The sequence below is a fragment of the Equus quagga genome, chromosome 9 (genome assembly GCF_021613505.1).
Source record: "Equus quagga isolate Etosha38 chromosome 9, UCLA_HA_Equagga_1.0, whole genome shotgun sequence".
NCBI classification, from domain to species: domain Eukaryota; kingdom Metazoa; phylum Chordata; class Mammalia; order Perissodactyla; family Equidae; genus Equus; species Equus quagga.
Window position 1 is genome coordinate 113,627,272 of NC_060275.1, and position 15,201 is coordinate 113,642,472.

A 15,201-nucleotide genomic window follows, 5' to 3' on the forward strand; every position below is an offset into this window, starting at 1 on the left:
ACGAAATAAACTCCAGTGAAAAGGGAGAAAGCATACTCAGATGTCTAGTGGGGAAAGGATGAATGGGCTTCAGAATTGTCAGTTTGTGTCTGCCAAATTTTATGGCTTTGTGATTTGAATTATTCCGTCTATTGCATCTATGTATTCCTCACGTCGTTACTCCTAAAAGTAATATGGTTATTACATTTGAATGTGCAACGTCAAATTTTATTCCAAGACATTTGAAAAAAAGTAGGTCCATACCAAGGGATGAAAAACTCATCCTTTTATTTACTACAGCCATAAAACTGAGCCTTCACAGTGTGGTAAACTCTTGCTCTGTCCTTCTGTAATGGGGGGGGGTGGGCAATGACAATCTGGAATAGCTCTCTTAAGCTGTACAACTAACACTCTAAGAATCTAATCTCTTAACCTCGTGCAGTGCTGCCTTGCTCCCTGAAGAATGGCAATATTCCTTATTATTACCTATTTACATCTAGGGGTGTTATGAAGATAAATGGAACCGCTTAAATGCTTTGGGTTGCTCAAAGCATTGCCCAGCTAGAGAAACTGACCCTATCTGAAACATTTGGTTAACATTCCCTCTTGGCTGGGAGCCAGAAGCACTCCTTCTTCACGTAGGAAGGGTTGGTGGCCTTTCTCGTGAACCTCACATATATTGTTTTCCCTCCTCTGTGCGCTCACAATTGCAAGATAAAGTGGTGGCCTCTTCTGTAATGCCCTGGAGAAGAGCCACTGGCAGGGGACCATAGATCTTACTTTAGTGTGTGAGTGGCCCAACATCTGGGAATATCAATTTTTTATTCCCTTTAGAAGATTTTCTTTCCTTTTGTAACCTTTAACTTCGTAGGTCGTTGACCTAAACTGTGATGGATCAAGCTGTCTTGAGAGATTTCAGATCCTTCGTGTTGCTGGCTGGATTGGAATTTTTCCAAGAGCAAAAAATGTACTTGGCATATGTGGAGCCAAATAGTTTGAGGAAAGGGTTTTGAGAATAGCAGAATCCACAGTCTTTTGTCAGATTCTTAGGTTCCAGGGAGGTGATTAGGGAATTCCACATGTTTCATTTACATTGCATCTTTTAAAATATTTTTTAAATCGTTGAAAATCATGATAGATAAAGTGAATACTGAAATGTGTAATATTACATATTTCTAATATGGAAAGGTCCAGCAAGGCATTCAATTGCTCACTTGGGTTTTGTGTAGACCACACTCAATTTATTAAACAAATATTTGAAAGCACGTACCAACTCTTTGTCTCCAAAATCAAACAAGTAAAAAAAAGCAACAAAAATGCAACCAACCAGCTGACACAAAAATAGGCCTTAAATAGATGTTGAGGCTATGCAAGATTATAGATAGTTCCAATAATTCCAATTTCAAATCTTCAAGTCGGCTTAACTGATTTATGATTAACAAATATTATAAATAAGTACTTACTGAATAAATTTTTACTAATAAAGAATTATCTTACCTCTTTTATATGCTGAGATTTTCTTTAAGATTATTGTGAAATATGGTACTCAGTTGCAAAAAATAAAAACAAGTTGAAAAATGTTTTTCAGAAATTTAGTGAAATGTGTCATGGTAAGACTTTCATTAGATGGCCATATATTCATCTAACTCTACTGGTCATTTCATATATCTAAAAAGGATCACAGTCTTTTAGGAATTTGTGTTATTTAAACATACTGACATTGTATACTTTAACTCTCTCATTTAATAAATGAGGAAACTTTGACACTCTTAAAATAAGTATGGCCAGGGAGCCTCAGGAAGAATTCATGGGAAATAAGAAAGGAGAAGCCAGGCGCCATTTAATCAGCCAGACCAGTAGGATTATCATGTTCTGTTAATGGGGAGATACATGTCACAGAGAGAGGATAGTCCCAGAGGTGAGAATCAATTACCTAGAATCAAAAGCTTGTCATTAGCAGTGCTAAGACTTGAATTGTCTCAAAATGATTTGTAAGTGCATCTCTGAATGAAAAATGAAGACATGAAATAATTGTACTGTAAGAACTATTACTGTGTTTGTCTGTTTGTCCCTGCCTATGTGTATGTTTGTTTGATGCAGTGAAATTAGGAAGGGGACATTGGATGACTGATTGGGGAGGTGGTGTAGCACAATGGGACAAGGGACACCAAGGTCGGGGGTTTGTTTCATTCCTAGGACTTTGTCTAAATCCTAATCATCTTGGATAAGTCACATTGCCCTCTTAATTTGCAGAAGTTTCCTATCTACAAATTGAGGGTATATACTCTCTGCTGACAAATTAGCTCTAGAATTCTTGATTCCATGATACTTTTTTAGATCAAAAAAATTGAGGATGGGTTAAAAAATCACCCACTGACATCAATCCAGAAAATGCCAAAGGAAAAGAACTTATCTTCGTTAGGATGTTGGGCATGGTGGTGGTGGTGATGGTATTTCATAATTACTGTGATATTTTCCTAATAAGCATGCCCCTCCTGTTCACCTATTGATGGCTCTACCACACTGATTTATTCCTGATGCGATGGCTGTGAGGGCATAGTTGTTAGGTGTTTGGGTAAATGGTTGAAATCCACTGGTAATGGCTGGAGGTGGGGAGGGGTATCTTTACAGCCTGTTGGGACCTGAGAGGCAGAAAAAGAATGGTAAACAGTTAGATTTGCTTGAGAAGATGTGGACAAGAGTATGGCATATTTGTCATCATAAATCAGTGTCTTCCTGTCTTTGTCCATTTGGGCCGCTATGACAAAATACCACAGACTGTGTAGCTTATAAACAACAGAAGTTTATTTCTCCCGGTTCTAGAGGCCTGAAGTTTGAGATGAGGGTGCCAGCAGGTTGGGTTCTGATGAAGACCCTCTTCCGGGTCGCAGATGGCTGACTTCTCACTGTGTCCTCATATGGTGGAAGGGGTTAGGGATCTCTTTGCAGCCTCTTCTATTATGTTTTTAAATTTATTTTTGTGTTTTTAAGGAAGATTAGCCCTGAACTAACATCTGCCACAATCCTCCTCTTTTTGCTGAGGAAGACTGGCCCTGAGCTAACATCCATGCCCATCTTCCTCCACTTTATACATGTGATGCCTGCCATAGCATGGCTTGATAAGTGGTGCGTAGGTCTGCACCTGGGATCTGAACCTGGTCTGAACTGGAATGCATAAACTTAACTGCTACTCAATGGAGCTGCCCCCCTCTTTGGAGCCTCTTTTAAAAGGCACTAATCCCAGCAGGAGGGCTTCACCCTCATGACCAAATCACCTCCTGAAGGCCCCTCCTCCTAATACTATCACCTTTGGGGAATAGATTTTCAACATAGGAATTTTGGGGTGAAATAAACATTCAGACCATAGCATTTCTTTCATGGAAAACACTAGAAAACTGGACCCAGGTGTTTTAGAGAATGATCTCTATGCCTCCTCCAACCCTCTCCACAAAGTCCACAAGGACTTTGACCTTTTCTCTCCCACTGGCCTGCCCAGAGCTCTGCAGAGCATCATGGACACTGCCATTCTCTTTCTTCAATGATGTGAAGGCACTTCCAGCTCTCCCTTTGTGTAAGAGAGCTGCCTTTCTAGAAAGTTCCTAGAGACAGATACTGTAGTGTGGACATGCTTGAGTGAGTGTGTTGGGGGGCAGGGAGAGAGATGGTCTTGCAATATCCTCTAAGCTCTGAGGTAATTCACTGACCAAAAATATGAATATTGGGAATATGTACAGAAAAAGTCCTTCTTAAAAGAGCTGGGGGGCTGGAAAGGGTGTGATAACTAGGTCCCAGAACCAATGACAAGAGAAGCAATTTATTCTTTTCTAAAACTCCAATAGTGCCACCTCCATCCCTGCTGACAATAACCCCAAACACCTGAACACACAGATAACTGCGCTTGCGTGTGCCTGTAACCAGCAGGGGCCGGAGGGCACGAATGCTCTTTTGCTCTCTGTGCAATGGAGACTATGCTGAGAATTTAGTGTGAGAGGAAGTTTTAATATTTTTCATAAACTATCTAGAAGTTGCTGCTATTAATTGAGTGCTTGCAATGGGTCAGACACCATTCTAAGGATTTTCTGTGGGTTTAAACCTTGTGCCCCCGATGTGACTGTTAGCTCCATTGTACAGATGAGAAGACTGAGACGTAGAGTGTTGGTAGTTGTATGGTAGCAGAACTTTGGCTTTTGCACAAATATTCTTAGCCAATAGGCAATACTGCCTCCATAGTAGAGGGGCAGTGACCGCTGGCAGCTTCCTGCAGCCAAGAAACCAATTATGAAACCAGCATGAGGGTGGGGAGCCATGGGGCTCATGGAGGCAACGAGTGCATTATGGGCAGTAATTGGCTCAGGTGCCACGTGTAAGCCCCTCATCTGAAAGATTTATGTGCGTGTGGATAGATTCCCGACTTCTCTGGGAGGAGTCCTGCTGGTCTCTATTTCGCATCAGGTGAGAGCTTGGCAAATCTTCAAACGCTCGCTAGCCTCCAGCGGTGCTTACCTTGGCAGCTCAGTTACGCTCTTTCTTAGGTGCACCGAGTTCACATTCCTTCCCCTGCAGGAAGATGTTTCTGTTGGAAACCTCGTCTCTGCATGGTGCCTGACGAAATAAAAATAGACTCTGCTGCCATATTTCCTCCTCAAAGGCATCCTTCATCTGGTTCTTCATAGAGGGCTGTGACTCAACTGTAATAAAAGCGGGGCAGTGTTCCCCACGTGGCTTTGTGATAGTGACGGCATGTGCCAGGCAATGCTTCTGAGAAATTGTCTGGTGTTATTTCAGAGGTTAAATTGGAGGATAGAAAGAGTGTGGTGAAGAGGCCATTGCAGTGGTTTGGAGGAGTGCAGGATAGCGTTACCCCCATGGTGGGGGGCAAATTAGGAGAACCTTGGGACTTGTGAGGCCCCCTAAATGTGAACTTAGTGCCTTTTCATCACCCAGCAGTGTGCGCACACGTGCTGCTGGATATCAGCCAGTACTGGCGACAGCCATCGCTATTTCTTTGTTCTCCTCATCCCTACCCACACCATAGGGGTGTTTCTTGGTCCTCTCAAGGCTGTGCCCTTGGCCTGACTTGGCTGTCACTTGTCACTCCTCCTGAGACAGTGTGTTCACTTCTGATATCAACTCCCCTCCCCAGATAGTGAATCTTTTTTTTTTTTGAGGAAGATTAGCCCTGAGCTAACTACTGCCAATCCTCCTCTTTTTGCCAAAAAAGACCAGCCCTGAGCCAACATCCATGCCTATCTTCCTCTACCCCATACATGGGACGCCTACCACAGCATGGCTTGCCAAGCGGTACCACGTCCGCACCCAGGATCCGAACTGGCAAACCCCGGGCCGCTGAGAAGCAGAACGTGCGAACCCAACCACTGTGCCACCGGGCCGGCCCCCTCAATCTGCTTTGGTTTCTTGCTAGTGTTGGGAAAATTTTGCTGTTCTCTTACTTTCATAGAAATTACCTTAGACCGGGCCATTATAACAATACTCTCAGCTTCTCAGAGACCCCTTCACACACACATGCTTTGTTAGGGTCTGCTTTCTGTTATATGTCGATTTCTCCCTGCCATTATTGTTCACACCTGGGCTGACGTCTCCTTCTTTCATCCCTGGCATGCTGTTCCTGCTGCCCCAGCTCCTCATCAGCATGAAGTTAAGGAGGCGTTCCTTCATGCTTTGAGTTAGAGGCCAAAGCATCCCGCACAAGGGAGCCCAATTCCTTGTTTTGAAAAGCTACAACGATAGAGTCCAAAGCCTAAAGTGACTGGTATTAATGGTTTTTTCCCCTGTGCTCTGCTGATCTCTACTGCATATTTCACTGTTCCTCCCAACTGTTGAAAACTGATAGTTTCCTTTTCTCTGATTTCCTGTTTCACACTTGGGCAGCCAGAGTTGACTCTTTAAACCCTTGATGGCAGAGCGTCAAGTTCAAGCTTCTGAACTTATTACATATGGACTCTATCCAACAAGATAGAGCACTATAATACTCAGACCATTGTTGAATTCAAAACCTGGACATGTTTGAACTATAAAACATGGTGAATGTAGGTGATCTGTAAGAATGAAGACTCATGAAGAATGGTTTTATAACATCTTACTTAAACTCAGTTTCAGAATTGAATGCTCATGTCCTTTTGTCCACGTCATATAGATCAAGAGAGCCAATTCATAATTTAGATTGACCTTAGTCTCTTCCCCCACCCACACACACACACACGCATAAGGGTATCCCTTAGCTTTCTCGCCAATCTCAAATGCGTGTCTGTTGACATATTGAATGCTTCTCTGAACTCTGAGGTGCAAGGAAAACTGGGCTACACACATTCTTAACAGGAGGATGTAAAAATCATTAAGCAAAAAAATCAAGTTTTTTTCCCTTGTTCTCCTAAGTTTTATGAACTGTAATTTTTTTGGATTCTATTAAAAATAAAACTGTTCTCTTTTTGTATTTTGTAGAAACTACCTCTTCAGGTTGCAGCTTGAGGATTTGTCTCTGATCCAGGTAGGTGCAATTTATTTTTCTTAAACTTTCATTTTCTATCCAAATCAGCTCCCTGTTTGAGGGGATGCAGACAGATGTATGTAAAAGTATTATTCAAGGCAGAGCAGGGCTTCATTTCCTCGGCGACTTCGGCCCCAGGACTCCTGGCTGCCCTGTTTGATAGAAGTCATCACCTGCTTTAATGCCCAATTAGCCATGTTCTCCTGCTGTGCGGCCCTCTTCCTTTCATGAGCATCCTCCTCATTTACTCTTCATCGAATGATAGGTAATTCAAAGGACATTTCTCAATGTCTGGGAGCGGCCTTTCCCCCTGGTTAGAATAATCATTGATTTATTCAGTTTGATGCCTTCAGCCATTATATTCTTGTAATAATCAACGCCCTTTGAAAAACATCTTTCTCTCCTATTTATTATTTATTATTACATGAATATGAATATATGGGTTAAAAACCACATATAGCCAAGAACAAGTGATGATGGATAAAAACGCAATTTACCTACTTCTGGTTTTGCATTTTGGAGAAGGAGGCTGAGATCCTATGTTTTGGTGGCGTGTTTGTTTTAGTGGCAAATCTGAATCGCAAAGACCCACTTTTGTCCTCCAGTCTTTTAGAAGGGTCTGATCACCAGGGGTTCATGGAGAAGGAGAGGATTATACCACGAACATCTCCTTCACCAAGATTCTGGGACTCCCTGTGAATCATGCCAGAATCCTTGGTCTGTGCATGGTTTGGAAAAAGTTCTTCAATTTTATTATCACCCTCACGTATTAGAGCTCTAAGAAGTGGTTGGAGACAACTTTATATTATTTTCTTCTCTTTGTAATGCTAGTATTTGTGAACATTCAGGAAACTTGAGAGCAAGGGTTTGATGCTAGATCTTTCATTCCCCAGGGCCTTAAAATAAGTTATTCCCACACCAAGGCTGATGTTGGTAAAAACAATGGTTTCGAAGATGTATAGACATGGATTTGTGTTCTAGCTCCATGACATCCAGCAGTTGTGGATCTCATCTGTGAAATGGCTACAAAACACTACCATTCCCATACTGCCATTGCTAAAATTAAATAAGGCATATACAAGAGATAAGGCATCGTAATTTCTCAACAAATATTAACTGCTTTTATTTTTTAAAGTGATAATAGTAAATAATAAATTATTGTCATAATCATTTCATCACATTGAGTAATGAATTGCATTTCCCATGCAATTTATTATATAACTAAAGTCTTAAATGAGTTGACTGGTTGGTAAAATTATGAATGTATTAATAAGAAATCAGAATGATCAGCAGTTTAACCAAAATACTATTTTGAAGCTCTGATCTCAAATAATCTTCTATAAAAAAAAATATAGATCTTCCAATAGATAGGAGCTATATATTATGTTCCTTTTGATTCTCATAGTATAATATATTATATGGCATATCGTGTGTGTTACAGAAGTGGAATGTGTAGACACCTGTGTGTAAAAATGTATATTTACATATACATATTCATTGATTTCCTAGTTTTCTAGGTCTTTTGGCTGAGAGGGTCTAGAAGCATTGTCATCCCAGTAGCAATGAGCACACTTAATGCACAGTATTTGGGTTCTAAATTTAATTCTCCACTAAAAGGAACCAAAATCTTCTTTCTTGGAGAAGTAGCTGATTCCAGAGCCGGGGCAGTGGAAGTCCCAGATAAGCCTGGAAGACCTAGTTGTTTCAGAAATTAAGGAAATACTCAAAAAATGATGATAGCATGTCGAAAGGACCTAGAAGCCAGCTTGAAGTGGGCTTACTGAAGAAATCTGGGACAATTTGATAGTTAAAATAGATAACGGTGTTATCAGATTATAACACATTGAATAAACTAAAAATCCATGCATATATACTAACATAAAAAATAAATGAATACATAAACAAATGAAGCAGAGGGATTGCTCTTCCTTACTGTAAAATGGCAACTAGTAAATGTTGAAGGAATGATTTAATTATAAAATTATCATTTGGCAACCATTGCTAAAAATTGATACAGGCAAAAATGATCAGTGGATGCTAAAATTTATGGGTGAGAGTTTGATGGTGATCAAGATATATAAAGTCTCAAAGTATTTACCTATAAAATACTTATTGGTTACCAAAGGAAAACTTGTGACTTAGATAGTGAGGAAACCTGGCCAATACCACCATAACTGACTAGTTGAAGGTACCTTCACCAGTACTGGGAGAAAGAGCTAGTATAAGTGCCCTGACTCCATGCACTGAGAACACAGCGAGATTTCCATGATATTCCGGCCAAAAATTATAACCAGTTTCCTCATGAGGAGCCATTACACAAAGCCAAACTGAGGATCATTCTACAAAAAAAACTGACCTCTACTCTTCAAAAATTACCAAGTATGAAAGGTAGAGAAAGAATGAAGAGCTCTCCTATCGCAAAGGAGGAAAAAATAGACACGACACTCAAACACTTGATCCAAATTACATCTTGGAATAGAAAAAAAAAATTTTGTGCTACAAAGGACACATTGGGACACTTGGCAAAATTTTAATATCTGTACATAAGATAGTAGAAATGCATTAATATTATATCCTGACTTTGATTTTGATAGCTATAATGGAATTATGTAGGAGAATGTCCTTGTTCTTTGGAAAAACCTACTGAGATAAGTGGGAGTAAGGGTATCATTTCTGCAACTTATTCTGAATTGATTTAAAAAATTATAATGTGTGTGTGTGTATGTGTGTATACACATGTGCAGAGAGAAAGAGTGATAAAACAAATGTGATAAGATGTTAAATGGGAAATCTAGGAATCTAGATGAAGGCTTTATGACCGTCTATTGCTCTTGTAACTTTTCTTCGTTTCAAAATAAATAGACGCAAAAAATCGGGAGATATCTTTGTCATTGACACGTGCGTGCTATTATCGTGGGGGCAAGGAAACTAACTATACTTTTCCCATTGTTACTTCCCGATGTCATGATGCCTTTTGGTGGGTATCAGGTTTAGGTTATTGATGGAATTGAAGTGTTCTTATTGAAGTATGGAAAACCTATTAGTATCAGCACCTGGTGAGAGACAGCATGGTCTGCTGATATAGGACCACGCAAGAAGGCAGCGGCTTTCTGAATAATGGCTTTGACAATACAGCGCTAATTATGGACGTCAAACCTCACTGTACCATTGGTGCAAAACAATGCAACTCTCCTCTTTCACGTGTCCTGGTTGTGTATGCTGCTCCGTAGCCTACTGTTCTCTGGGGGTGGAGAGAGAGAGAACTAGCAATTGTTTCTGGCAGACTCTTTTCTTACATGTCTCAGTAAATCTGTATTATTGATTTCTATGAATATTTTATTTTGATTTAATGACTATTTCCAAGGGTAACAAACAAAGAGTAGGCACGCTGATAAAGAAAGAGCTGTGTTGGTGTTGTAAACAGCACTGTCCAGTAGAAACATGATGTGAGCTTCATGGTTGTTTAAGATTATCTGGTGGTCACATTGAAACAAGTATGAAGAAACAGGGGAAATTATGTTTAACAATATATTTTACCTAACTCATCATATCCGAAATATTTTCATTTCAACATGCAATCATTACAAGAAATTAATGAGAGATGTTACATTCATTTTTGTTTTTTTCTTTTTTTGTATTAAGTCTTCAAATTCTGGTGTGTATTTTCCACTTAGAGCACGTTTTGATTTGGCCTAGCCACCATTCAAGAACTCAGTGTGGCTAGTGCTACCCACCTGGACAGTGCAGTTCTAGATCATGAGTAACAGAAGCATGTGACTTGGATGCCTTGAGTTACGTTAGAGAAATGTTATTTTCTCCCAGGGATCATCTAGATTAATTTGGATATCTTGGGCTAATAATTTTTCCTTCCCTCTCTCCCCAAAGATAGAAAATTTTTGTTTAAACATGGGAAAGTGAGGAAATTGAGACCAAGGAGGACAAGCAATTTGCAAAAAAAGTGGAGAGAATGAGAATTGAGAATCTACAATAGCCCTCATTTAACACCAGACAAGGTTTCATTTGGTCTTGCCCTCTCTGCATGACAGCAGTGCCTACTTCCAGGTGGCAGCTTGCATTGTTCCTATCTCTCCCTGTCAGCTTGAGACACTTCCACCTTGTCTGTAATGTCAAGCTGCTCATGGCTTTCCAGACAGGAGGCTATTTCCCAACTTCAAGCATTTGCTCCTGCTGTCCTCTCTTTCGTAGACACTTATACCCCATCCGCTTCTTAATCTAGAAGAAGACTGCCAGTACTGAGTCTCACTTAGCCATCACCTCTTTGAAACCCATCCTGAGTCTGTTTGGGCTGATGACCCTCTGATGCATTTTGTAGCTTCATAACCTTTATTTCTGACTAGCACTTGTTGTCTCATATTGGAATTCACTGTGTGTGATGTGAAGAACATTTTATTTCTGTTTGCATCTTCAGTATTAGATTAGAGTGGCTCATTAGATTAGGTTACCTGGCAGGTGGTAGACTCAAAACAAATGTCTGTGAAAATTTTAATCCCTTGATATTTAGCAATATATTCACTCTTTCTTCATCTTTTTTCACTTACCATTAGTGGGATGTGGGTAAACTTTGAATTTTTGTCCTTAAATTCAAGAGAAGGAAAATAACACAACCCAGAGTTTCAAGCAAGGAGAAATGCTTGCTGCAAGAGTCATCCTAAAACAGATTTTTGCACACTCTCACCCCAAAGGATGATTCTAGAACAATACAGGTAATTCCTGACTCAGATACGTTCCTTTCTTACATACCAGTGACTGGTCTGCTCAATACTGATCTACGCTTCTCCTCTCCCGCAAATTCTTCTCCTGCCTTGAAATTGTTTTAGGATCAGTAATGAGATAGCAGCTGGTGAATAATGTTCATTTTTTTCTTCTAATTAGTGATTTTCACAGAGTTCTAGAGACCCCCTACACCTGTCAATGACCCTTGAATTCAATGTGCTGCTTTACGTAGAGTGGCACAGTTCCTGGCCGCAGCAGGAGCACAGTGAACACCCCTTAGTGCATCTCTCCCTTTGCCCTTCCTCAGGCCCAGGTGGTCTCCACACTGTGACTTGGTCATTCCAATTTATGTTGTTTGGTGAGAGGAGAAGAGGGGGTTCCAGCTCTCATTCCTGCTAGAGCAGTGAGAGGAGGACAGGGAACGACTTGCTAGCATGACACATAGGAGTTGGAGCATGCTGTCCATCCAAATATGGTCATGCCTTGTCGCTCCACTCATGGAATTGTGCTGAAATCCATGATGAGAAAAATGGACTTTTGTGCGGTGGCTTCGAAATGGGAAAACACACTTTGAGGTCAGCTTGCCTGCTAAACTTGATGCTGACAATAGTCTGGAACTGGAGTCGACAGGATCCTGAATCAGAAGTCTCTTTCCCTTTGCCTCCCTAGTAAAGCGGAGGCATCACTAATGGGGTTTCTAAAGCAGCAAAGATTTGAGCGAGCGTCGAGTTGGGACACAATTACTCTGTTACCCTGAGTGAGCATTATCCACTTGAGTAAATCTCTTGGCATCACCAGGAAAATATTCACATATAAATATACCATGAGGTATATTGACTCTACTTGGGGTGTTTGTTATGATTTCCAAATAGGTATACCTTAACGTAGTAAAGTCGAAGTCCAGAGTTGCTTTCAACTTAAGGAAATAAAACGTGCTTTTCATCAGTGACTAGAGAATCAAATATTAATGGGATACCATTTATAAGCCGTCTTTCCACTTGGAGGCTGTGGTAAATTTCCTTGCAGCTCATCCCCTGCTCAAATTTAGCCATCCCATCTTGAAAACCAATCATTTTCAGGCATAGAAATAGAAGACATGGCAGGTTACCATTGTGCATCTCTCCTGCTTCTTGTCATAATAACAGATTCAGCTCTTCAGCATCACTTTTCTTCTTGCCTTTATCACAGTGGTTATTTTACAAGAAGAAAGCTTTTTGCAAAATATAAAAATGCAGCTGGCCTCAAGACTAATTGACAACATTTGCCCATCTGGGACGGTACCTCTGATGGCCCGAGGTAGACGCGTGTTGAATAGCATCCTAAGAACACAAAGGGACTGAGCTCATTTAACCTCACTATCTTTCTAACGTTCTTTTGGGAAATCGCTCAAAATCCATTTCTATATTGTTTTGTTACTGAGGGGAAGGAATTCACAGCCTGTTTCTCACTCACAACTGCTGGAATAAGCAGAAAAATTGAAATCTGTGTTCCAATTTGCCACCTGCCTCTCTATGATTTCTAAATAGAAAACCGTTATGTCTCTGATTACTTGGTCAATATTGGTATAGAATTCTCTCGAAAGTTAAGGTGGTATACAGTTAACTTTGTTTCCTGTATATTTAGGTTTGGAGAATTGAGTTTCAACTTGAGACAATTTCTAAACCAGTGTTTCTCAACTGGGGCCTATTTAACCCCTTGGGAACATCTGATTGTCACCATTGGCATTGGGGGTAGGACTGATACTGGCATCTAGGAGGGTACAGACGAGGGACCCTGTTAAACATCCTGCAATGCACAGGGCAGCCCCTCCTCACTCAACAGCTCTGGTTCTGAATGGTAATAGGTCCAAGGTTGAGAGACCGTGTGTCAGATGATGGCTGCCTCAGTGTCCATATGTTTTGAAGAAGCCACTTTTCTAGTCTGTGATGTTAAGATTACTTGATTCAATCTGTAACATCTTTGAGGTTCTTAGGGGATTTTCATCTTTAGATTTCTTCATATCTTTCATCAAACACATGTATGAATCCTTAGCGGCTATTTCTAAAGAAGCTGCTGGGATTCTTGAGTTTAAATTGCATCCTTTTATTAATATGGAATTAAATTTAAAAATAAATTGAGTCAATTTATAACACCAATACCCTCTCTAATGGGTCATAACACTATGGTATAACTACCCTCTGTTGGAATTCTTCTGTATAAATTAAAGCTGATGTATTAATTTAGAATAACTGTTCAAAAGAGATGTTCACACCAAATCGTTTTTAAAAATCAAATTTTATATTTATATTGGACAGGGGGAGACTGGTGTCCCTGTGGTACTCAAAAATTATGATTCTAAACTTTCTTTCTTTTTGCCTGTCTTTATCAAATATGCTCTTAAAATCAAAGTGTCGTAAAAGTGGAAGGGATCTTAGAGATTATCTTTATTAAAACCTTTCAGGGGCCTGCAAACTAAGCCTTGTGAATCATAAAGTTTTATTGGAACACAGCCACGCCCATTCATTTGCATACTGCTTGACTGCGATCATAGTTTGCGAAGTTTATTGGAACACAGATACATCCATTCCTTCATGTATTGTCTATGGCTGCCACTTCAGCAGGGTTGACTAGTTGCAACAGAGATTATCTAGACCACAAAACCTAAAAGATTTACTATCTGACCTTTTAAGAAAAAGTTTGTCACCCGTGATGGTACTTAGTACACAGCAAATGGTCCATGAGTATTTCCTGAATGGATGGATGAGTGAACACCAAACGATGCAGGGTGATTCTTTCTTTTGTTTTGTTTGTTTTTCAGACAATGTTTCCTTGATGTGTTTCTTTTGACTCTCTGTGCAATAATTTCATAGTGCCTAGTAGACGATGTCCCATGGGTTGGGAATGTTCAATAGTATAGCCATTCATGCCCAAATTCTCATCTGTTCTCTTGGGGAAAATTCCTCATCAGGAGCTGTTTTATACATCCATTTCTTCAAATACATTTCCTTTCCTTTCCTCATAACTTCCTGGAGGATTTGTAGTTGCTTATGTATATTTTATATAGATGAGGACTAAGATTTCACTAGTTTCAGAGAGTATTAGTCAAGTTGAGTTAAGGCTGTTAACAAACAGCCCTGCACTCACAGTGCCTAAACACACACACACACCTACCCACTCACACACACAGGGCCTTATTCCTCACTTGCAGAACAGGCCATCACAGAGGCTGTGGGGGCTCTGTTCCATTCCTCTAGTCCTCTCTGCTTTATGGTGCTTCTATCTTCAACTCAAACCTCCAGGGGCAGCATGGGGGCAAGATGGAGGATCATGTAGAGGAGATCTGTGTGGGCCATGCCAGGAAGTGGCATGCCTCCCTTCTGTGCAGTTTCCAGTGGCCATAACTCAGTCACATGGCCTCAACCAACTGCAAGAGAGTAGAAGTATAGTTTGCCTGTGTCCCCAGGAAGAAGCAGAAAACCAGACATTGGCAGGCGTTAGCATTTTCTCCCAGACAGTGCTAGGAAAAACCAGACTAGCCCCTAGGGATGCACTTAACTTTCCCTGTTCTCTCCCCTGCCACCCCACCATTCTAGCCATTCAATTTTTCTACTGCACACAAACAGATTTATTCACGCTTCTAACATTTCTGTAAATAACAAAGTGAGGATACCTTGAACAAACCACTTAACCTCTTTGGACCTCAATTTTCTCCATGGTGCGTTTAGGAGAGGAGAGTCAGGAAGAAGAGTAGACTGGATTATTCCTGCGGTCCCTTTCAGCATTAAAATCTTAATGTGCATCATTCTTCTACTTACTGTGTCATTGCTTCAATGACGCTGGATTCCTCCTTCTTAAGGAAAACTTTCCCTATAATTGGAAACTTGGCATTATGCTTACTTGATGTAACCTTAATGACCCAATTTGTCATAAAATGATGATGACAGCAATAATAATAGCAGACAGCATCTCCTGTGCCCTTACTCTCCACTCAGCTCTTCACATGC

At 40.5% G+C, this 15,201-nt stretch overlaps 1 protein-coding gene across 5 annotated transcripts in view; it reads left to right on the plus strand.

Moving 5' to 3' along the window:
- Positions 1-15,201, plus strand: part of SEMA5A (semaphorin 5A) — a 459,076-nt gene that overhangs the window by 219,157 nt on the left and 224,718 nt on the right. For all 5 annotated transcript variants that reach the window (XM_046672376.1, XM_046672377.1, XM_046672375.1 and 2 more), the window contains one exon: positions 6,439-6,484. In XM_046672376.1, coding sequence (XP_046528332.1) covers positions 6,439-6,484 — 46 coding nt within the window. The remainder of the gene's footprint in view (positions 1-6,438; positions 6,485-15,201) is intronic.